This window comes from Dermacentor andersoni, chromosome 10, assembly GCF_023375885.2.
Source record: "Dermacentor andersoni chromosome 10, qqDerAnde1_hic_scaffold, whole genome shotgun sequence".
NCBI classification, from domain to species: domain Eukaryota; kingdom Metazoa; phylum Arthropoda; class Arachnida; order Ixodida; family Ixodidae; genus Dermacentor; species Dermacentor andersoni.
Window position 1 is genome coordinate 29,434,302 of NC_092823.1, and position 25,098 is coordinate 29,459,399.

Sequence of the window (25,098 nt, forward strand, 5' to 3'; positions counted from 1 at the left end):
ATAATGGCTTTTTTCCACGCATTCGACATTTTTCCTGTTTCCCAGATTATGTTAAAAAAGCGGAGCAATGTCTTAACTGCTTTTGAAGATAGGTGTGCGAGCATTGTGTAATGTATTCTGTCCGGACCTGGCGCTGTTTTTTTGCCAGTAGTGAGTACTCTGTTAATTTCGGAAAGTGTTAGGGGGGCATTATATGTTTTCTCGGAACTTCCTGCTGTCGGAAGCTTTCGTTTTTCTGCTGATTGTTTGTACTTTTGAAATTCAGTGGAGTAGTTTAGTGAGCTTGATATGTTATGGAAATGCTGCCCTAATATGTCTGCTTGTTCTTTTAAATTCGTCTGTGTACCTGGAGGTGAGAGTATGGGGATTGTATAAGGAGCGTACTCGCTTCTAAATTTACGAAGCTGATCCCACATTCTTTTGGATGTTATTGAGCTATTGATGGTGGATACATATGCTTGCCATGACTGTCTTTCGGCTCGCCTACGCGTGTACCTGGCTTTCGCCTTTGCTTTTTTGAAGTACAGGAGGTTATCTTGTGTTGGGTATCGCCGAAAGATACCCCAGGCTTTGTTTTGTGCTTTTTTAGTTTGTGTACATTCATTCGTCCACCAGGGCTTTAGTTTTTTCCTTAAGAAACCGGAGGATTGCGGGATCGTCTGTTCTGCTGCAGCAAGTATGGAGGCAATAATCTTTTCATTCATTTCGTCTATTGTTTGCTCATCTGATATGTCATCGAGACTGGCCTTCTCGCTGAAGAGAGGCAAGTCTGCTAGATGGAGTTTCCAATGGGGTGATCTTAATGGTACTGTAGGGAAAGGAGATGTTCTTTTAATAATGCCGGGCATATGATCGCTACCATAAGGATTGTTAATAACACTCCATTTAAAATCTATCAACAGAGATGGAGTGCACAGCGCCAGATCAAGACAGCTCATAGCTCCTGTGCTTGGGGAGCAGTACGTTGCCGAAGCAGTGTTTAAAAGGCTTATTTCGTTAGTCAGGATAAAATCTTCAACTGTTTGTCCCCTGGTGTCAGTTGTTTTGCTACCCCATAATATGTTATGAGCGTTAAAATCACCTGCTATTAAAAAAGGTTTAGGTAGCTGGTTTAAAATTAACTCCAGATCTCTTACAGTAAAATGTGAATGTGGTGGAATGTACATTGAACAAATGGTAATGGTTTTATGTGCTAAAACCGTGACTGCAACGGCTTCTAAGTGAGTATTAATGGCAACTTCTCTAGCTGCAATGCCACTCTGTAGGACTATAGCTACACCACCCGAAAGCCTGTTCGCCTTAGTACGATCGCGCCGCACAACAGTGAAGCCTTTTAAAATGTTCTTGTGCTTTTCGCCTAAGTTTGTTTCTTGTAAGCACAAGGCCACAGGCGAGAAGTTACTTAACAAGTCTTTGATGTCACCTAAGTTGTGTAAAAGCCCTCTACAATTCCAATGAATAATAAAAGCCATCTTGAAATTGAAAGGTAAAAAATGGCACTACGAAAAACTAAGAGGTAGGATTATAGGTGACATGGATAAAAAGGCTAATACAAATGAGCGATAATCTTCAGGTTATCGCTTTCTTATTTTGGGTGGTTATTGGGATCTTGTCCCTCTTACCGCGCTCAAGAGAGCGCTTGTCCTTCGGTGTCAATGACACCGGGGTTTTTGCGTCGACCTCCATCGCTCTCTCTGAGGCGCTGGAGGATCGAGAGTTAGGCGCCGAGACACGTGTCTCGGGCCTTGGGGTTCGCTTGATCTTAGGGCCCTGCGGGACTGGTGTCTGCAGGGCCGTCGAAGAGGGTGGAGCAGTAATGACTGCTTCCACCACGGGGGCGGGAGGAGTCACTGCGGCACCACTGCGCGTGGGCTCGGAGGACTCCGGAGGCCTCTGTGACGCTGCCCCCGCCTGCGTCACTTCGGCATAACTTCTTCGCGGAAGATACGAAAGCCGCTTTCGGGCTTCAAAGAACGAAATTTTCTCTTTTACAGTTAGAGCAATGACTTCTTTTTCTTTTTTCCAGCAAGGGCAGGACCGTGAATAGGCTGGGTGATCTCCCTTGCAGTTAACACAATGTGGGGAAGTGCAATTCTCAGATTGGTGTTCGTTGGAGCTGCATTTAGCACAAGTTGTTTGTCCTCGACATGCATGTGAAGCGTGTCCAAACCTTTGGCACTTGAAACATCGTCTGGGGTTTGGAATATATGGTCTTACATTGACTTTAACATAACCTGCATCGAGCAAGGTAGGCATTACGCTTGTTCCGAAGGTGAGTATAACGTGTTTGGTGGGGATTTCTTGATCGTTTCTGCGGATTACTATTCTCTGTACCTTGGTAACATTTTGTTCCTGGAAACCTTCCAGCAGTTCCTCGTCGCTTAATCCAATGAAATCTTCTTCAGATATTACTCCCCTACTTGTATTGAGTGTTCTGTGGGCTGAAACAGTCACTGTCGCCTCGCCAATACTTGTAAGTTCAGACAGCTTATCTGCTTGATCTTTACTATTCAATTCTAGGAGGAGGTCCCCGCTAGACATTTTGGAGGCTTTGTATGTCTGTCCGATTTTATCTTTCAGGCATTTGGCGACCAGGAATGGAGAAAGCTTTCTAATAGGCGTGTTACTTTCACTGTGGACTACATAGTATTTGGGGAAGGATGGAGCGTTGCTTCGAAAGGAGAATTGAAACGGTACTTCGGTGCGGCATCTTTTGAGACGCCGATCATGGACAACAGAGATTTGAGCTGCCATAGGAAAGTGTGTGTGTTCGGCAACAGCGCCGACCGCCCACCACGGAGCCCAACGAGGGGACGCGGCAGGGCTTGTGTCCAAGCCTGCACGACGCCAGCCGTACGCCGTCACTATAACCAAATATGGTGTACCCAAGGTAGGATATCCACACAAGGTTAACCCTTGCCGCCGTAGAGAAAGGAAGTAAATGGAAAACAGAAGAAGACAGGAAAGGTAAAAAAGTGAGAGATAAAGACGAAGGTTTGAGGAGAGAGAGATAGGAAGAGGCGACTACCGATTTCCCCCGGGTGGGTCAGTCCGGGGGTGCCGTCTACGTGAAGCAGAGGCCAAAGAGGTGTGTTGCCTCCGCCGGGGGGCCTTAGAGGTCCGATCACCCAGCATCGGCTCAACCTCCAGGATCCCCCTTTCCCCGGACACGGCTAAGCCGCGCACGACTACACGCGGGAGGGTCCAACCCTCGTGTGCTCGGGTCCGTGGTGTCGCAACACACCAAACGCCTGCTGACGCAGACGCCCCTGCGGGGGAAATAAGAGCATGAGCCGATCAAACAGCGAAGTGCTTTCACCGTAGGGTACGAAAACGCAGAGACAACCCGCAATTTTTCGGGACCCGAAAGAATGCCATCCTTGGACATAACCTGGCCGATTATCGTCAACCTGCGTACGGCAATGAGACATGTCTTGAGATTAAGCTGCAGACTACCATTGCTTAAGACACTCAGTGCGTGCTAAAGGACGTAGCGCAGGCGTGTTGAGAAATTAGGGGCGAACACCACGATGTCGTCACGGTAACATAGACACATCTTCCATTTAAGGCCGCGCAAAACGTTATCCATCATTATTTCTAATGTTGTAGGCGCGTTGCAAAGTCTGAAAGGCATGACGGTGAATTCATGAAGCCACCTGCTGTAACAAAAGCAGTTTTTGCGCGACCGGCCTCCGCTATCGGGACTTGCCAGTAGCCCGACCGCAAGTCCAATGAAGAGAGGAACTCGGCTCCTTGTAAGCAGTCCAGAGCATCATCAATGCGCGGCAATGGGTAAACATATTTGAGCGTGATCTTGTTTAGTCGCCTAAAATCTACACAGGAGCGTATGGAACCGTCTTTATTTATCACAAGTACCACAGGAGAAGCCCATGGGCTTTGTGAAGGTTTAATCACGCCTCGACCGAGCATGTCGTCGACCTGGTCGACAATGACGCGGCGTTCTGCAGCGGATACGCAATACGCACGTTGGCACAGCGGGGAGTGGGAGTCGGTATCGATGTGATGCTCGACTGTTGATGTGCGGCCTAAGAATGCTTATGCGAAATCGAAAGAAGTTCGGAAGTGCTGCAGAATGCTCAGAAGCTTGAGTCGTTCCGAGGGTGTCAGATCCTCGGCGATGAATGGGCTGAAAACATCTGTAGATGTTGGATCAGGAGCAGAGAGGCCGCTCAGGTCAAGGACGGCCGTAGGGGACGCCTCGTCAGGGGTGGATACAATCTGCATAGAATCAATGGTCTCGACGAGGCCAAGGCATTCGTGACGAAGCAATGCAAGAGGGGTTGAAACCGTGTTATAACCGGACATTGTACTGAAAGTGGCGGCGAGGTCAAGAGTAGCAAAAGGCAAGGCAGGGCTTTTCGGGCAACGAAGAGGTCGGACGGCGTAAAGAAGACCGTTCCACCGTAGATGGCACCACATGAGACTGGTACAAGTACTGACGAACATGGCGGTATATTGGTGGGTTCCTTGACAAGTTTAGCAGAAGAAGGAGGGTCAGTGAAGGTGAGGTCACACAGCAAGTTAATTCAACCTCAGCGCGAGCGCAGCCGATTATAGTGTTATGGAAAGAGAGAAAATCCACTTCCTAGAATAATTGCCTGGGAGCACGATGAGAACACTACAAATTCTATAGTGTACATAACGCCTCGAATCAGGACATTGGCTGTACAGGCTGCGGTTGGTTCGGACGGTTGAGCGCTTGCAGTCCGAAGTGACAATCCATAAAGAGGCGTCGTTACCTTACGAAGAGATTGGCAAAATCTGGTATCCATAACAGAAACAGCTGTGCCGGTATCGAAAAGAGGGACTGTAGCGACACCTTCCACGAAAACGTCAATAACATTAGCAGGCAACGAACGAGGAATTCGGCATTTCGAAAATTGCGCGGTTGTTGCCTCGGGAACTACGTCGTCTAGTATCCCTCGTGGTTAAAGACGGATGCATCGGTGAAAGCGACTGGCGACGTGTGATGGCGAGCGGCGATGGTCGAAGAGAGGACAATCAGTCAGAATACGAGATGGCGGTGGGTCGGATGAAGTGTAATTTGTATTGAGCGGATGACGAGGCGCCCGGCCATCATTGAGGATAGCTTGCACCCGGCAGCAGAACCATGCGACATGTCAGGGATACCTACATGCAAAGCACGTAGGCCGATTGTGGTGCGTGCGCCACGGTTTGGCAACAGGAGGGCCGGCCCAGGAGATGGGAGGAGAATGGCGGCGCACGGGCTGCTGAAATGGTTGTATTGGCTGTTGGCGTGGCCTCGTAGCTACCGGAACATAAGTCAGCGGAGCCGCCCCACGCGGCTGCTGGGGAGCAACTGGTAGTGCGTCGGCGACTTCTCTTCGAATGACGTTGCGCAGAGCAGATCGGAAAGAACTAGCCGGCACCTGGGAGAATGGTACCAGGGCCAGCTGTCATGCGACTTCTTGGCGGACAAAAGCCTTGATCTGCGTGATCAGCGACGCCTGGTCGGAACCAATGGCCAGACCGGAGATTGATGCATCGCGTGCAGGAGGAGGCTTTGTCAAAGCTCGCTGTTTGCGTAGCCCGTCGTAGCTCTGACAGTGGGTGATAACGTCGGCAGCAGTGCCCTGGTTCCTCGCCAGTAGGATTTGGAAAGCGTCGTCATCAATTCCTTGTATGATATGTTTATTCCAGTCCGCTTTCGGCATAGTGGCATTGACGCATTTACATAGATCGACAACGTCATCTATGTAACTGGTGAATGTTTCACTCGTGTCCTGTGCGCGGGTGCGCAAAGGCTGCTCAGCTCGGAGTTTGCGGAGATTCCGAGAGTTCTGGCTGAGAACGTTAATCTCCGCGATCGCAACTTGCCGGTCACGCTCAGCCGGGCTCGCCGGTGTGAACATGAGTCGCCTTCGGTCGCTTTTTGATCTCGAGTCGCATATGGTCGCGTGACCTCAAGTCGCCGGTGTGAATGAGCCATTAGTATACAGCACACAAGCATGCGCGTTGTCCGCGCTGATTGTGAAACCTTTGGCGAGGGTAATTCGCACTAACCGCGGGTCTGTCTTAGCGAACGCTTAAGCTTAAACTTCGGGCAACGTTTTACGAAATTTATTTTACCTAGTAGCCACGATTTGGCTTAGCGTCTACCTATAGAATCGTTTAGGGTCATGATATTTTTTTCTCAATTTTGACGAGCTGAGGCCCTTAGAAGTGACAGAAAAAGGCTGCCGGCGCAGCCTGCGATTACCTGACATGCCCGATCCCCGAATGTTCCATTGCATCAGCTGTTAACGCACAGCTTTCGCGATCGAGTAGGGACACGCCGAAGTACGCTGCGCGCGAAAATTCGCCGATGAGCGCGCCCGGCATTGGATCATCGAACGCGATTATTACTATGACAAATTTATTTTTCCAAATTATTGGCTACCAAGTAGAGGGTGTGGCTCTTACACGGGTGGGGCCCTTACAGCCTTCTATACAGTGTGTACATTGCGAGGCAAATAATATGTTTTGTCGCTTCTCGCTTTCAGGAAGTATATTTGTGAGCAGTGGCAGCTACGTTTTTATTCTAGTTACACATACGTTCTACTGTAAACTGAAAGCTTTTTGAAAATATTTTACGCCTACTGAAATTAAACGGCGCTACATGAAAATCAAAACATATAAGCAACGGCGTTCCATATATTCGAACATTTTACTTGCTAAATTCATTACCCAATAAATGTGTGCAACTATATTAAAGTAAAATTTCCAGTGTTAGTAGAAATGTTTCACACACCAGTACCTATTTTATTGAACATTCACACAGACAGCTGCAACTGGAACCTTCTTTATGTTTGAAATACACCATTTGACAAAGTTCGATATGTTTAGTGTTATATGAATGCAGAATTAAATGCAGATACACATGGAGCGCCTTACCGTATACGTTGTGGTATTATGTGGCGAACCCTTCCCTTTAGGTAAAGTGAAAGTATTTTCTCCCAGTATACATAATATACTACTGGTAATTGTGGCGCATATTATTGCAAATGCAGTTTTGTTGTATATACTAGGCCAGCTTGTCAACATTTTCAGTGCCTTTAGTTCGTTATTTAATAATACTGCTAGTCGAGGCATTTCAGGGAATAATAAACGAATTCAATAAATGGTGGAGGCACATGCTTACGTGGACGCGAAAGAGGCACCGTACAGGGTCTTGTTAGCGTGATATGCTTGGTCTACGAAGTGCCGTGCACTCGGTTCTAGATTGGCGTAGCCATCGGCCAGGATGTTCATGTCGTCCTTGTAGAACGACTCGTAGAACAAAAGGTCGCAGAGGCCGTCAGGCGGCAGCGCCGACGTTTCGGGACGTAGCATGTTCGAGACGGTGCAGACCACTGTGTCTGCAGGTGCCTGTAACGCCGCTGTCGGCAATGGAAAATGTATTTATTCACTTATTTTATCTATTTAATGCATACTGCTAGCTTTATATGTAGGGCTGCAGCAGGGTCGGGACACAAATACAACAATTATAGTGGTTTCAAACATGGTTGACTTTGTGTGGGCAATTGGAAATATTGTGAACAAGGAATAAGGGCCATACAGACGCTTTCCTGGTTGTCAGGTTAATGCAAACAATTCGCATACACAAAGGTATTGATAATTTGGAGTAAGCGCTTAAAAATTTTATTATAAGTAAGAAATGAAAACAACTCGAACTCATCAGCATGAAAAACACACACCAATATATTAATTTCATTTTTCTAGCTAAGGCAGTAGAGAAAGATAATTAGTAAGTTTCCAGGTAAACTTATCAGTTGAGCTATAATATACGACGCGCTCAGGTAACGCATTCCACTCTCTTATTGTCTGTGGGAAAAACGAGGACTTAAATGAGTCACTGCGTGACCTATAGCCTTCTAAGTGTCTATTATGTTTAGTTCTAACGGATCTGGTATCTGAGAACGATACAAATCGACAGCTATTTCAGTTTACTTCGTTATTGAAGAGCTGGAATAAGAACTTCAGACGCAGAAGCTTTGCGCTTTTGATAATTTTGAAAAGACCTGCTCTCGCAAGTAGTTCAGCGGGCTAATGACAACGTCGATACTTGTTGTCCACAAATGTAATTGCTTTCCTTTGTACTGCTTCTAATCTATCAATAAATACCTTTGTGTGTAGAAACCAATTTATAATACTATATTCAAGAACCCAGCGAACTAAGGATGTTTATGCTAATAGTTTTTTACTGGGTGGAGCATTCCGAATTGAGCGTTTTAGTGAGCAAAGAGCAGAAAAGGCCTTTGATGAAATATATTTAACATGTTTATCCTACTTTAAGTCTACGGAAATGATTACCTCTAGGCAGTTGTAGTGTTCAACGAGTTTTAATGGTACTTCACCTATCACCTAAGTGAACGTAAGAGGTTTCTTCAGAGAATACCACCTAGCACGCACGTTTTATATCATCGAACAGGTTACGTGATATGCGTCAATACATCTTGATTGCTTTGTATCGTGCACTTGGATTCCTGCGCTGTCAGGTTAAAACTGCCTCATGATAACTTAAACTAACCTTGTGCAAATTGAGTACGCTTAGGATATGTGGGATTCTTCTGAGACTACATTACCTGAACTTATTTGCAGGTGTTAAAAACTGGGTTTACCGTTTTATATTACTGCGATAGCATTACTTGGCCCGTTGTGTGACCCCGCCATCACCTGGAAGCCGTGGTGGAAAAACGGCACACAAATTACGCGATCGCTAAATAAAGACTTACGGCCAGTTCCACTCTGTCAAAACTGTGAGAACAGCGGAGCTGTTCTTTGCGTTTTCACGGATTGGAACACTGGCCATATAGCCTTTTAAAGTGTGCGTTGTAGCTCATTCGTCGTCGGGACGTTCCTTTGCGTTACTTGGTCTTGCCTCGCCATTGCAGCGTGTTTTGACAGTTCTTTCTCCTGACGCCGTTGTCGTAGCGCACACCGCGCGATCACGGCTTTGTGATCACTGACGTATAGAGCGAGCGGCACAGCTATCGGTTGCAGATCAGTTACCTTCGCGACGACCAAGTCAACTTAGGTGGCTCAAATCTTAGTTGGTTGCGTGCCCCTCGCACTGCTGAACCATGTTAATCCAAACTCCGCATGCATGTACTCTACAATCCAGTTCTGCCGCAAAATGTTGATGTTGAAATTCCCGACGACGACAACGGAAACTCTTCCGCAGCGGGCGACGGCAGGCCCGTTCCCGCGCAAACTTCGGAAGGCGCTCACGACGGGCGGCTTTTTCCTAGGGAATATAAACAGGCTTGGCCATTCTGGAAGCACGAATTCGGAGGAAGAAGTGCCGGCTTTTGTTCATACCGCATCGAGCCTCTCACTGACCTACTTTTCGCATACGCTCATTGGCTGCTTCACTCACTCGCCCCATTCTCGGCGCGGCGCAGCTGCCTGTGTCACTCTCGCCTCTCGCTACCAGGTCACGTGACCAGCGTGACATCAAGCTGCACGACGGCACGGGATCGACCAAGAACAGTTCCGTTGTTGAAAGAAACGTCACCACGGTAAGGATTCCATCCGCTGCCCCACCGCTGCTGCTATCGCTCCGTACCCGAACGCGCTAACCACTGCATCACCGTTGCGACAGGCCACAGTGTTCAACATCCTCGAGGATGTGGACGTGGTCGGGCTCGGCCTGGCGGGCGGTTCACTAGATGGCGCATGATATGAATGGCGCCACTGTCGGCGCTATGGAGACTTCGTCGTCCGAAATTGAATCGCTCGCGTCTATACATCATCAGGCGATGCAGCAAAGCGTGGCCGGAGGCGCCAGATCACTGCTGACGAGGTAGGAGACGATCGCAACGCTACGTGACGTGCGAATCCAGCTACTGCACGCTGACTGTTTCACTGGAGACGGATAGATGTGTGTTGTAGAGTTCGTCGAAACGGGACTTGTGGCTGTGCGTGCCCGTGGCACCAAATCTGTCTCAAATGGTCTCGGCAGCGTTCGTGTACGTACTCGCCTCTCCAATAGACGCAGCCCTACTAGAAAATCCTATTTGTTTTCAAACGGGTTTCATCAAATAGGGTTATGGAACGGGACCCCGTTTGATCCTGTTCAGTCCTGACCTGTTTAAATGCTGTTTATTCCTGTTTAAACCTGACCCGTTTAAATCCTGTTTGATCCTGACCCGTTTAAATCCTGTTTAATCCTGACCCGTTTAATCCCGTCCTATCTAACCCAGACCTGTTTGCCCCTGTTCAGACCTATATTTTGCTGCATTCATACCTGGTCCTTTCAGAATGGATTGATGTTGCTTAATATAATTTACTCTTAAACCTATTTTGTACATTTGTGTATTTGCGATCAGCATTGAAGAGAAGTAGATCTGCATTATGTTTGCAACAAGAATGCCACTTTCACATGTAGGTTTGCCTGGTACATTGCTTGATACGAAGATAAACACAATTTTCGGCATAAATTGATTAGCACTACCAACACTGATGTGATACATCATGAACAAGTTTTGTATGACCCACGAGTACGTTCTCTATGTATGACCTACAAGAAAATGCACCCTGAAGAAGACTGTACCTCATTTTCATATTTACTACTAGTATGCAAATGTAATTCTTGCAGATTTAGTATTTGTTCGATTACTTGTACTCGTTTTAATGCAGTGCTTTTTGTTGTAATGGTTTGTTCACAAATCCACAGTAAAGCGTAATTTTGGGGTGAAAAATGTCAGGCAAAGTATTGGCATGTACTTGTAAGTGAAAAAGACAAGTATACTTTACGTAGGTATTTCTGTACACCAACTTGAGCTTTCATTAAGCCTGAAGTCATCCGGCCTAAAAAAAAGCATGTCATAAATGTCCCAAGCACTGTTTATTGGACCTTCTAACGGTATTTCGATGCATCCAGTCTGCCGAGAGAAGGCCGCTGAAGTGGGTTGCTTGGGTGAGAGCGAGCAGGGCACCTGAAAAAGTAAAGCCAATAATTTATCTTGACTCATGCAACAGGTTGGCACATGGGCAAATTCGCCTATGTTCCCACAGATAAGAAAGGTTCAGCATTCCGGTCATAGGAGATAATGAATAAATCTTATTGAAAAATATGTGGTTTCATGCAATGCCTATGTTTCAAGGGAACATGGAGTACTGTGGGAGAATAAGCTGTCATAATTAGCAGGCGATTGAAGCAAGTGTTATAGGAAAAAGATGGACACATCGTTTGATTAGCAATAATTACTAGTATTGAAGCAACAGAATACAAACATGAAATACCTTTAAAAACAACACCGACAGGTTGAGATAATAAATTATTCAGAAACTAAACCCTTCTGCCAGCAAAATACCGTAGTGTACTGGCTTTGACATTGCGCTGCTCAGGCAGAGGGCGTGGGATTGAATCCCGGCCACAATGGCTGCATTTAGATGGCAGGGAAATGCCAAAACCCCTATGTAAGGTCTATTGGGTACACGTTAAAGGAGACTAGGGATCCCGCCAACTTGAAGTTATAAAAACCGGGATAAATTTCGAGATAAGCAAACTCACAAAAGTAGAAGGCCCTGGCCATGCGAAGACCATATAAAGCCTTTTAAGGTAGGTGCCAGCAGCCGCAAAATTTCTTGCAAAAGCGAAATATAGCAGAAGCGGTATTTTTCCGTAGATCACTTTTGCAAGGTATTTTACAACTTGACACCCGACATGTTGGGCATCTACGGGCAACAGCAATTCTTGCACAGATCATAGCAAACACTGTTGCACCTAGGTATACATAGACACATAGGTATAGGTACAGTCGCCGACTGATTTTCCGGACTCCGAAAATTCGGACTTGATTACTCGGTCTGCTTCACGGCACCGCCATTCTCCCCATGGACCATAATGTATAACAACTTCCGAAAGTTCGGTCGCCTTGCAACCTCTCGTCTGATTTTTCGGACACTCCTTGAGCCAACTTGATTGAGAGCACCATGCACCGACTCTGACCGTTACATGGTTCTACTTGCTGAACGACATTTTTGTTTTGAACGGAGCCTCCTTGCTGCCCCACGAAGTGGCGCTACTGCAAATCCCTGCTCATCATCATCGTCTCTGCCTGGTTTGTAGCTACAGCAGTTCCGGTCTCAGCTTAGTATGCCATGTCAAGACAATCCAGCAGCTGATTTGTTTGTTTCTTCGTGCACGACGCTGCGAGTAGGCCAGGTTTTTTGTTTGTGCAACTGATGTCGGCGTGACGATGTTTGATGAAGCAAGATGGGCCAATTCATTCCACTAATATCTAGAATAGCTACCTGTAAGCACCACCTACCTTTCAACAACATTTGCAAAGCAAAAAACCTCATCCTGAAAGGTCTGCACATGACGACATCGGTAGCATCATCAGCGTGGGGCCTCAAGATAATTCGGCAAGCCAAGAAATTACTGACAGCACGAGTGCAAGCATGCCAACAGGAAATCAGTGGCTGAATAATGCACCTTCTACCAATTGGTAGACAGTGCATTTTCGCAAAGCCCTAACTATAGCAGATCATTGTTCAGGAGTTCCCGAATGCACAACTCTATGCCATTTTCACACAGACTCTAGGGAAGCACCTCTGCACAGTTGCAAGAAAAAAAGCTAGATGCCCCAAGAGAAATGAGCCCACTCAAGCCATGGAAGTTGTGTTTACCTTGTCTTCCTACAACTACTCAAAACCTAGGACTGCTGTTTTGCACAAGGGAACAAACGTCAACATTGGTGCCTCGCCCAACACAAGTGGTCTGCGCTGTAGAAGGTGCCATAAGTCAGCCCACAGATGAGGCCCACACCAGTGCTGTCAGTGTGCTGTACAAATTGCAGAAGCACAGCCTACAAGCTTGTCTGCCTTAGTGTGATCGCACCAATGAACGAAAACTAACGAATCAAGCTTGTTTCGTGCCGAGAACTGTTGCCTCATGCTGGCTTGGTTTGTTGTGTAGGCATGTAAATAATGAAAAGGCCTGCATCACTATCCCTGAAAAAAAAAAATCATGTAACAAAGCACGTACAGTACACAGGTGCAGTGTCTATCACATACTATTTCGTGCAGTAGAGGCTACATCGGATAAACCGGCCAATGTATAAATGACTGGCAGCGTGACCAAGCAAACTTGATGCATAGGTCAGTTAGCAGTGGTAGTGCACTGCTCTCGGCGCACATGCACCTATGTTTGAAAGCTGCTTGATCGTGACAAAATATAAAGACAAAAGCGCTGGAGAGATATCTGAGGCTTTTCTTATATGTATGACGAGGAACCTAGCGCTAGCTCCCCATGCAGAGAATTACTAGACAGTGAGCCTGCTTCTTATCATTGTAAAACAAGTGCCACGCTCACCATGTTTCTGTGCGAACAGCATGTATTCAGATCTATTCTCCCCCTTTCACCTTTTGCACAACATCACTGTGCGAGCAATAATACTGAACTGTTAGTAGCACTCTGTCCTGTTGCCTCCTTCCTTTCCTTGTGAATTGTGTGCTAAATAAGGCTTTTTTTGGTGAAAGAGTGCTAGTTTAACGCATAAACTAGCGCCATGGCACTTTGCAATAAAGGACTGTTATAATTCTCTAAAAATTTGTCCATGCAGAACAGTGTCAAAAGAACACCTTAAAGAAAGAACATGAGTGTATCTATCATAAAGACCAATCCTTGTCTTTTTTCCTTAACATAATTTTCAATACCGATATTGAAGTACAAGCTCACCATATTATATCACCTTGTCAATGAAGCAAGGCACAATGGTGCCCAACTGTCGCGGGACCAACTTGGATGTGGAGATCAGCGCAGATCAGCAACATAGCATGGTCAGCTTACACTTCTTCTCCAGGTTCAGCCATACCTACAGCAGCTATAAAAAAAGTGAGCTTAGAATCACAAGCGAAACAATATAAAAAGTGACACTGAACAAAGCAACTTTCGTTAAGCATAAATAGTATCGAAATGCTGACACTATGCCCATAAGTAACTTCACTTTGAGCAACAAAGCATCCAATTTAAGAAAGATTATATGTATCAGCTATCTATGTGAGAAAGATTAATCGAACGCCCTCTATTTGCCATACCCCTCCCCTTATGCATGGATGTCTCCCTGACTGAGTGAGCTGATCCCAGGTATAGTGTAATTAAAGGTTGTCACTTGGTGGGCCAATCCTGATACCATTGCATGACTTGTACAATAATTTTAATGTGTTGTAATGCTGGCCATCCTGCTGGCACTGCAACATTATAGCACCCATAAGGCTAATGGTATTACCTGATAAGGTTAACTAATAGGTGTCCCCAGAAGCATAACTCGGCATGTATACTCGGAGGCCATTATTATAAGAGAAGCAATGGCAGAAGTGAAGCTTTATCCTGTGCCATATGCAAAATGGCCGAGCACGCCCAGCTTCTGGTTACATTCTCACTTGTGACCACTGCAACAGGCTGACTGACATGCGTAACCAGCAGTTTGTAGGACCACATTTTCATACCCTGCAATTTGTTTTACATCTGAAGAGATCAGCCTCAAGCTCCATGATGCGCTGCACTTAAGAAGCATTATAAACTGGCAACATTTAAATGCTATGCTGCATGGTTTGTTGCATGCTTTAGGAATTTACTTATTTATTATACACATAGCTCATAGGCTCCAGTTGGAGTATTGCATGAGGTGGCAAGAAAACAAATTCTGAACAAGGAGAACATTCAACAAAACAAGTCAGACCAAAGAAGAAAAAATAACATACTCTCCTAATGGGACTATGTATCTGGCAGCTAGCTTCTAAAAAAGACAATTAGGAATATTTTACTACTGGTAGCGCTTTAGGGGATGGAATGTAGAATTCCAAGCTTCATACACTTTTAAGCCACCTTTCGTGGCTTTTTGTTTTGAACTCCTATTCTCTGTACTATTATAGAAATGAATACCCCCTCCAAAATAAAACAAAGAAAAACATGTAATGCACAGTAATGTAACACAATAATGTAATGCACAACAGTGAATACTTAGAAAAATGTAATTAAGAACATGGAGTCTATGTGGGCACAGATGTTAGAAGTCTACATGAAAGCATAATAATAAAGGTGGGCAAAGCATTTATGCTTTTGTCGGGCAAGCTGCAGCAAGACATACAGGTAAATCATGCCTCACAACACAGTCCCTAAAAATATCTGTCACAATACAGTGAGTAGGTATATCATGCATATCTACAATAGCTCCTAATTATATTTAACTCAGAGGGGGCTACCTATGTAACTTGATCAAACTGAAGGTGGGCCAAATTCTAAATATATGATTCAAGTAGACAGAAAATGGACGTTATGAAAATGCATCTACAGCAAAAGTGTTGTACATTATTGTTGTACATTATGTCATACCTGCCAACCTGTGAACATAATATTTTGTAAAAATGCTGCAGACACTAAATTCTTTGTTGGGGACATAGCACACATTATTTTAAAGCTTGCTCTCAGCACCCCCATTGTTGCATACACACACACATTATTAATAAAGGGAAAATCGCACATCTACCCGCTCGTAGCAATTGCTACAAAAGAAACCCGTACGGATTCCTCGAAAGGAAAGCCTCACAATTGAAAAAAAGAAACCGTCCAGGTCTGGGACTCAAACCCGGGACCACCACCTTTCCGGGACAGCCGCTTTACCATCTAAGATAACCAGGCGGCTAGCAGATGGCCGGGCCAAGTCGAATTTGTCGACAACATGAAGCAAAGGCAAGGGTCTGACGTAATAGTTCTGCGGAAATGCGAAAGGTGTAGAGAAGTAATTAATAAAGGAGAAAAAAATATTATGTCAAACCCTTGCTTTTGCTTCGCGTTGTCAAGTAATTCGACTTCGCCCTGCCATGTGCTAGCCAGCTGGTTATCTCAGATGGTAGAGTGGCTGCCTCGGGAAGGCGGTAGTCCCGGGTTCGAGTCCCGGACCAGGACGAATTTTTCTTCAACGGTGCGGCTTTCCTTTTGAGGAACACATACAGGTTTCCTTTGTTGCAAATGGTACGAGCGGGTGGATGTCTGATTTTCCCTTTATTAATTACTTCTCTCCACCTCGTGTGTTTGCACAGAACTATTACGTCACACACACATTATCAACCATTATTTAACTTGTCGTGCAGCACGAAAAGCAGCAGCGAACTTGAAACCAGTAACTGACAACATTTTTTTTTAGATTACAGAGCTTTACGCTGCTTCAGGAATTTATCTGACTAAACTTCCTAAAAGCACGTGCCCCTCTGATGTTCTCGTTAGAGATATTGCATCGCTAATAATAAAGCAGTACAAGTACCATTATAATTAATTTTTTACATGCATTTTAACAATGTCATACCGTCAATCTCTCAACAGCTTTAAAACCTCTTAACCAACACAACTTCATTGTCTTTCTAAAATGACATTAATAAAATTGTAAAATGAGCCCACATTTGTAAACCCACGAAAAATTCAGGAGTTTCCAAACATGGATGATACCAACAAAATCTGCAGCTCTTGTAAGTGGCAGCAACTGCTTTGCACACACCTTGTCACAGCATGCACATCGGGTACTTTTCCGTGCTGTTGAGGCTGCAGAAGTGCCGCAGGTGCATATGTGGAGGTGCCTCTGGTTCACAAAATCTTGCCATCCCTAAACAATAATAAATACTTGTTTATTGTAATCCCTGCTGAAACTGCAAACTTGTGATATAAAAAGATCACGTCATATTTTGAAAAAAGTCTCATACAACCAGTTACATGAAGCTGCAACTGGTTGTGCAAATATCTGATTGTAACATCACAGGCGGTTAAACAACACGTAAATCGAACTGTAGAGAACATGAATCTACTATGAAAAGGTTCACACAAACGTACAGCTGTATAACGTGAAATGTGAATTGTACTATCAAAAAATTCCTTAGGACATGAAAAGCGTTCCAAAACCTAACTTGTCTATGCGGCGCAACAAAGCACTGCTCCCAAAGGACGATGCGCTTAAAATTACAACAGACCACCTCATTTCTGGAGAGACAATACAGAAAAGAGAAAGATTTTTCGATTAAAAAGAAACATTGCTTATGTAATTTCGGCTTCTCTGCTAGATCGGAATCCTTTACAAGTACACGAAAACACACAGGACACTAATACACGTCATCTGACGACACACTATAAACAGAAGAATTTCCATACAAGCTAAAAATCTGGCCATGCGTCGACGAAGAAATCGGGTGCTATCTCGCGCAGCTGTTAGCTGTGACGACGACACATCGACGTACTACTTCTAGAAATGACTATACCATTTCTTAATGAAAAATTATGTACACAAACAGTAACTTTCTTTGCTTGAATTTTTGTGCCCATTTAGATCAAAGAACCACCCGCGCTAGCGTGCTTCATAGGTGAAAGTAAGTAAACCACAGATAGAGCTGTTGGTAACATGAATACGTTTTAGGGCAATTTCCATGGAACTTTTTGCTAAATGTGCACTGCGACATGAAGAACAACCATTTGAAAAGCACATTTATAATTCTTGCTGCTTTACAAATCCGGATCCGGTTGTTGTACGGATCTTGCGATACGTACAACAACGCACACTTCACGAACCATAGACAGGAAGAATGCGCGCAAGCGCCGGACTTACCTTTCTAGGCGTACTCGGAAAACGCTCCTTTTAGCGTCACAGGTGCCGCGGCATCGACTGCACCAACGGTCCTTCCGGCGCACACACTGTTGAATTGCGGATCAACTACAGGACGTAAGAGCACAACTTTCACCAAATTCTTCCGTACAGCGCGATACGATGCGACAGTGCCAGAGGAGGAGATCCTGTTCATGAGCCCGGAACAAAGGAAGCGCGAAGGGTCATATCTTCGACATCGGCGCACCACACGAAGGATACTGCGGGCTACATTACGCGGTCCCAGGGGTTTTGTGATTCTCAATGCATACAAAATGCACCACAATTTCTCTCGGCACAGCGTACACACGATTAAACAACTACATCGGACGGCGTCAATGCAGCAAGCACTCACATGTGGCGACAACTGAGGACGGCAAAATAATATCACCTGTAACTTTACCGGCGCTACCTGTGCTGCCATCTGTAGGCCGCCACCGAAAGCGACCGTGCTTTCGGTGATCTCATGGATGGTGACGGCGTTGTATTTCGATGTTATGCGAGTCGTACAGCGTCTTGTACGACGTGTTTCAGCAACGTTGCTTTTAATAGAGAGGACAGCAATCTGCGCATACGCCGTATAGACGTCTCACCCACTTGAAAAACACAACAGCAAATTTTCAGTCTGTCGTATTTTGGGACGTTGTGACTGTCGTTCTGTTCTCTGTAGTTCTGTTCCCTGTAGTCGAAAATTGTGTAGTTCCTGATCAATATTTGATTAAAAATTGACAGAGGTCATTTTAAGGTTATGTAAAATTATTAATACGAAATAAAATAAAAAAATAAAAGTAGAAAAAAAATGCCTTTTGCCTAGGATTCGTACTTTGGACCTGACGGTTCCGAGACAAGCATCTTTCCACTGCACCACGCCGAACATCACTGCTGGTGTAGGTTGAAGCTATGTCAACAGTGTAAATTGCTGTCTGGGTTGCTGTTTACATTTGCATTTTAAAAGCCACGATGCGCTTTCACTTCACCGCGTCAACTGCCGCATCTCTAGATGAGCAAAAGTGTTGTTACCATCGACAGGTACATCGTGGAGTGCTAGACCATCGATTTTGCTGTAACGATATCCATATTTCATACGAAATTCAGAAACAGACAACGGTGACCGGGGACACTGAGGGTTGTTACTGCTAATTTCGACAGTTCTCTCTTGCTCTTTACACTTTTGAGCTCGCATATAATTCGTGTGTTCAATACAATATAGCTACATAAACACTCGTGGGTGAGTCTTAATCTCGACAGAATACTGGCTTCTCACGGCAGCGCTGTACCAGATTAATGAGACCCGAGCGAGACAGCTTTTCACGCAACTTTGTGGAACAATCCAAAACTTCTTTCCCGCTTCGCATATGCTTGTGCAATATTTCTAGGAAATTAACTAATGTGTCAGTGTAACCGCACATGTAAGTCCACAGGCCTGTGTGCCCCATCTTACCAAATAAAACAAAGCGGATACGCAGCCATTCCCGCAGATGGTATGATTTTGATCTGCGGCCGATTTTGAGGAGGCCGGTAGGGCGTTGCTGGTGCCGCGTCGTCACGGCACAATTATAACAATTGGCAACGTCGACTTTAATGCCGGTGTCGGTGCTATCAGTACTGCCGGCTCCAAAGAAGCACGATTGAATACCGCGCAAGAAAAAAAGTACAGTGTACACCACCGATGCGAAGCTGACATTTTAAAGGGCCGCGACGGAAAGTGCTTCTGTTGCGACTTCAGAACTCTTGGCCGTCGCGACCGAATGTTTCTGTTGCGACGTCAGAATCGCTGTCGTAACGTCAGAAATGTCTGTCGCAACTTCAGAAACGTTAGGAACTTCTGTCGTACAACAGAAATTGCTGTAGTTGCAGCAGGAATTCCTGTGTCTTTTTCAACTGGGCAGGACCGGGAATCGGTTTGAAATTCGCAGCTAGCATATCGCAGTTTGGTCTGTGAATGTTCCGAGGTGGTCACGCAATTTCTGTAGAGCTTGATAATGGCCCCAATTTAGCACTAGGGGCTAAATTGTCAGGATGTCGAACAATAAAAAGTTCCTCCCCAGTTCTATTCAAGCATTAAACTCGTATGCATGATACCATCCAGTATGGTTGCCACAAAGCTCCAGAATAAACCAGCTTTTGTGCCAAACAGGCGACCCTATATGGTGCCACTGTGTCCAGTATAAGCCAGTTTAGTTGCAAACAGGGCCCCTGTTAAGACCCATTTCTGCTTGAACTGGTCGTGCCTATACCTGCTTGCATGCCAAACGGGACCCCGCTCAGCCCTGTTCATGTGTGAACTGGTCCAGTTTATACCTGTTTGCATGCCAAACGGGACCCCGTTCAGACCTGTTCGTGTGTAAACTGGTCCAGTTTATACCTGTTTGCATGCCAAACGGGACCCCGTTCAAACCTGTTCGTGTGTAAACTGGTCCTGTTTATACCTGTTTGTTGCTAAACAGGTCCCTGTTAAAACCAGTTTAAACCTGTATAACCCAGTTTGAATTTAAATAGGATTTTCCAATAGGGAGTCACTACTTCACGAGGCACTGAATTCCACTTGGCGTTCGAGAACATGCATGCTCACTGCACGAAGTAAGGTATGCCCCGACATAGTACTCCGATCACAATGCCATGCTACTGTCGATCAATTTGGAAACGCAGGCGGCGCCGCCGAGCCTATGCTGAACGACAGCGAATAAGATGCAACGCGCTGGGGTACCCATCGGACGACGACTACGACAACCCCCCAGAGTATGAGGTGCAATCCGCCTACGAACCCAATGAAGAAGTGCATTGTGAACACCATGGTGCCGCTCGGAAAATAAAGTCGTCGCTCGGCAAACAGGTGTCACCGTGCTGAAAAGTAGTTTCATCAATGATGATTGATGTATGGGGTATTATGGCGCAAGGGCCAGGTATGGCCAAAGAGCGCCATGTCTGTGCTAATGAGTTTGCAGTGTACTTATGATTATTATGGAATTAGTGTGAGGTGGCTCTAAAGAGGCCTTAAAATATACGCTCTAAAGTGCGTAAAATCTGTAAAATAAAATTATGGCGATGACGTATGACTTGTACTATGAACATTTAGATGCATATAAAAAGAATGATACGATAGGTAAAATATCTCAGATTACAAGAAATGCTAGAGCACTACTGCCTCCTTAGAGCCCTTGAAACACAAGGGCCTGGAGGCATGTGCTATGAAAATTAATTATCGCAGTGGCATCCTCTCGAGAGAGGAGGCGCTACGAATGCACGGGACTAACAATATGCAAGACCACATCTCTGATGAAACCTAGGACTGTGTCTGTATTATTGTATTGTATTGTATTGGGTTTTATGGCGCATAAGCAACTGAGGCTATCATGCGCCAAACACATGGTATAATTTATTTCTAAAATTGGGTATCCTCAGCGAAAGTCCTTGTCCGGACAAGGACTCTGAGGAGCCCAACAGACCAAATGAAGACCTCAGCCTTCTTCTCAGGACTGAGAAAATGGGTGAGGTGCATCATAAGATGCGTGAAAAAACTAGGTAATAATTTTTAGAATTAGTAGTTCTGTGATATATTATATTTCGTTTAGGATCGCTGCGTCTTTCAAAAAACTAAAAAGAGATGAAGTTCCTACAAGTGGGTTATCTCCTAAAAGCAGACTGGGATGAAATGGAATGCGTTCATTGTAAAATACAGTAAAATATCTTTTCCTTAGCCGTTCGAGTTGTGTGCACGAGAATAAAATGTGATTTACAGTGCGTTCATCTCCACATTTCTCACATAAGGGTTTCTCTTGTTTTGTCAGTAGAAAGTTATGTGTTAGGTGTGTGTGTCCGATGCGCAGGCGGCATAAAATTACTTCTATAAAACGTTCCTGATGCCTGCATGATCGCCATTCTCCTAGAATAGGTTTTACTAAATGTAGTTTGTTATTTTCTTCGCTATTCCATGTACACTGCCATTTTTCTTTCAGCTTGTTTTTCACTAACTTCATGCAATCTGTATAGAGTATATTTACAGTACTGACCTCCTTATAGCAGGCTTGAGCGGCGCACGCGTCAGCTCTCTCGTTGCTTCTAATTCAGTGATGGCTTGGTATCCAACAGAGCTTAATTTCGTGTCCTTGTGTTTGAGCGGTTATTATGTTATGAATTATATTTCCCATTAAAGGTTCCCTTACGTTTCTGGCTTTCAGTGCTGTTATTGCACTCAGCGAGTCCGTGTATATAATGCTGTTTTAAATGTTCATCTCGACTATTTTTGATACAGCCACCGAAATGGCATGACATACGGCTGAGAAAATTGACGTGCACTGAGGCAACCTGACTACCTTTTCCCATTTATCTTGCACTACAGCACTTCCGACGTAAAGTGATGTTTTAGAACCGTCAGTATAAAATGCTGTGTGTCCTTTGTACTTTTCGTCTAGCGCCAAAAATTCTTGTATTATATGTTCACGTGGAGTTTGCTTTTATGAAAATGTGTCAGTGTGTACTCACCTACACTGGGAAAGGTGTGCCAAGGTGGTAGTGGTTCGGGTCTCTGGGCAACATCAGGCAGTGTTTCTAGAATACCTAATTCCTGGCAAATTTCTTCAAATCTGAGAATAAGGGGTCTCGTCGCATTCGGTTTGTTGTTAAAAAGCTGCTTAGACGGGCACTTCGTAACTATGGAGTAGCAGAGAGGTTTTGGTAGTGAACGGGTTTTTAGGACATATGTGCATGTGAGCATGGCTCTTCTATCTGCGAGGGCTGGTTCGTTACATTCGACATATAGGCTATTTATGGGTGATGTCTTGTATGCCCCATTTGCAAGGCGCAGACCTGAGTTATGAACTGGATTTAATTGCTTCAGGTAGGACTGTCGAGCTGAGTTGTATACTATGCAACCATAATCGAGGCAAGAGCGAACTATACTGCGGTAGATGTGTAAAAGGCAGGTCCTATCAGCCCCCCAGCGTTTATGTGAAAGCACCTTTAATCTGTTTAATGATTGGGAGGTTTTCTTCTTAAGGTCCTTTATGTGTGGCAAGAAGGTCAGTTTTCTGTCAAAAGTTATGCCCAGAAATTTGTGTTCATTTTTTACCGGCAATTCTGCTTCGTTCAGGTGTAGTATAGGATCTGTCAGTAGGACACGTTTTAGTGAGAAAAGGATGGCCACTGTTTCCTGTGGGGAGAACCGGAAACCATTTTGGTCAGCCCACTTTGAAAGTTTATTTATTGTTAACTGCACTTGTCTTTCGCATGTTGCTATGTTTGAGGACGTGCAAGCTATCTGAAGATCGTCGACATAGATTGAATACATAATTGACCTTGGAATTATTTTACCGATTGAATTCATTTTAACAACAAAGATGGTCGTGCTTAAAACACTCCCTTGGGGCACTCCATTTTCTTGAATGAAAATTCTCGACAGGGTCGAACCGAGGCGTAAATGGAACGAACGGTTTGACAGGAAGACTTTTAGGCAGTTCAGCATCCTGCCCCGAATACGAAGTTCAGCCAAATCGTGAAGAATTCCGTACCTCCAGGTTGTGTCATAAGATTTCTCTAGATCGAAAAATACAGCAAGACATTGTTGTTTGTGTATAAAGGCTTCACGAATAGTATTTTCAAGACGAACCAGGTGGTCTGTTGTGGAGCATGCCTTTTTGAAACCGCACTGATGGACATCGAGTAGCTCACGGGCTTCTAGCACAAAGGTTAATCTCATATTCACGATACTTTCAAAGGATTTTGCGAGGCAGCTGGTGAGCGCTATGGGCCTGTAACTACTGGGAGAGGTTGGTGGTTTTTCGGACTTTAAAAATAGAACGATGATGGCCTTCTTCCAGGCTTCGGGTAGTTTACCCGATACCCAAACCTTATTAAAAAACTTAAGAGTGCCTCTACGGCAGGTTCAGAGAGGTGGGACAGCATTTGATAGTGTATTCCGTCAGGGCCGGGTGCAGTCTGTTTACCAGCATAAGACTGTTGATTTCTTGAACTGTGAATAATTTATTATATGGTTCATTTGTATATCCACTTGTAGGGAGTCTTTGTTTCTCGGCTCTGTTTTTGTACGTAAGAAATGATTCTGTGTAGTTTGAGGAGCTGGTAACTGCCAGAAAAATATTCACCTAATATGTCTGCCTGTTCTTCGATATTTGTCTGTGCACCAGGGGCTGTTAGAAGGGGAAGTGTGAAAGGGGAGAATTTACCATCTAGCTTACGTACCTTCTCCGACATTTCTTTTGATGTGGTTGAGCTATTTATGGAATGAATGAATGTTTGATGTTTTGTGGCGCAAGGGCCAACTATTTATGGAAGTCACGTAATTTTGCCACGAAGTCTTTTCGGTTCTACGGCGGATATATCGGGCTTGTGCTCTTGCCTTTTTAAAGTCTATGAGATTTTTCTGCGTGGGGTACCTTCGAAAGTTTCCCCACGCTTTGTTCTGTTTCTTTTTTGCTAACCTACATTCTTTTGTATACCAGGTTTTGTGGTTTTGTTTCACCACTCCAGAAGATTGAGGTATGGCCAGGAGCGCGGCAGAAATAATGCGGTTTGTGACAGTTTCGTTAAGTTCATCTATACCTAAATGATGTGGATCTATTTTTTCTAAGCTGGCACTTTCTCGAAACAGCGCCCAGTCGGCCAAATGGAGCATCCAACGTCGTGGTTTTGTAGGAATGATTTGCGGAGATGATGTTAGGTTGATAAAAACAGGTAAATGATCGCTACCATACGGGTTGTCCAAGACATCCCATTTAAAAGCATTAAAAACAGAAGGCGATGTAAGAGACAAATCTATGCAGCTCCATTTTCCGGAGCTTGGAGAGCAGTATGTGTGTTTGCCCCTGTTGAGCAGGTATATATTATTGCAGAGAATAAAATCTAAAATACGGCCTCTAGTGTCCGTTTGTTCGCTTCCCCACAAATTGGAGTGAGCATTAAAATCGCCGACTAACAGATATGGCTCTGGTAATTGTTTTAAAAGGTCTTCTAAGTCATGGAGCGTTACTATCAGGTTTGGTTGGATATATACGGAGCATACTGTAATTGTTTTAAAGTGTACTACAGATACTGCAACGGCTTCAAGTGCAGTCTGAAGCTTGATTTCACGAGTAGCCACACTACTTTGAACAACTATGGCAGTACCTCCAGAGAGCCTATTTGCTTGCTCTCGGTCGTGACGAAAGACTTTGTATTTACTTAAAATATTTTTATGTTTTTATCGCAAGTTTGTCTCCTGGAGACACAAAACAACCGGGGAATATACAGCAAGGATATCTTTTATGTCGCCGTAGTTTTTTAATATGCCTCGACAGTTCCAGTGAATTAGGAACGCCATACCTAATAAATTTGACGAAAGTATTTCAAAAACCTATGCTACCGGTTTTGTGGGGCCCGTTATTGGAGTTTTTCCTCCCTTTTTGTGATCAAGGGAGTTGCGCCGCCGCTGCTGCGGAGGCGGGCT

At 44.8% G+C, this 25,098-nt stretch overlaps 1 protein-coding gene and 1 long non-coding RNA gene across 2 annotated transcripts in view; both read right to left on the minus strand.

Moving 5' to 3' along the window:
- LOC129381909 (uncharacterized) overlaps positions 1–7,393 on the minus strand; it is a 107,599-nt gene extending 100,206 nt beyond the window's left edge. Inside the window, exon 1 of the mRNA XM_055065168.1 lies at positions 7,163–7,393. Within this exon, the coding sequence (XP_054921143.1) occupies positions 7,163–7,353 (191 nt within the window). The 5' untranslated portion in view covers positions 7,354–7,393. The remainder of the gene's footprint in view (positions 1–7,162) is intronic.
- Positions 7,394–10,129: 2,736 nt separating this feature from the next.
- Positions 10,130–18,791, minus strand: LOC126519138 (uncharacterized). Its single transcript, XR_007596534.3, has 4 exons — positions 17,622–18,791; positions 16,527–16,631; positions 13,712–13,856; positions 10,130–10,961 (listed from the first exon to the last, which is right to left on the minus strand). It is a non-coding gene; the product is annotated as an uncharacterized lncRNA (long non-coding RNA).
- Positions 18,792–25,098: the final 6,307 nt, after the last annotated feature.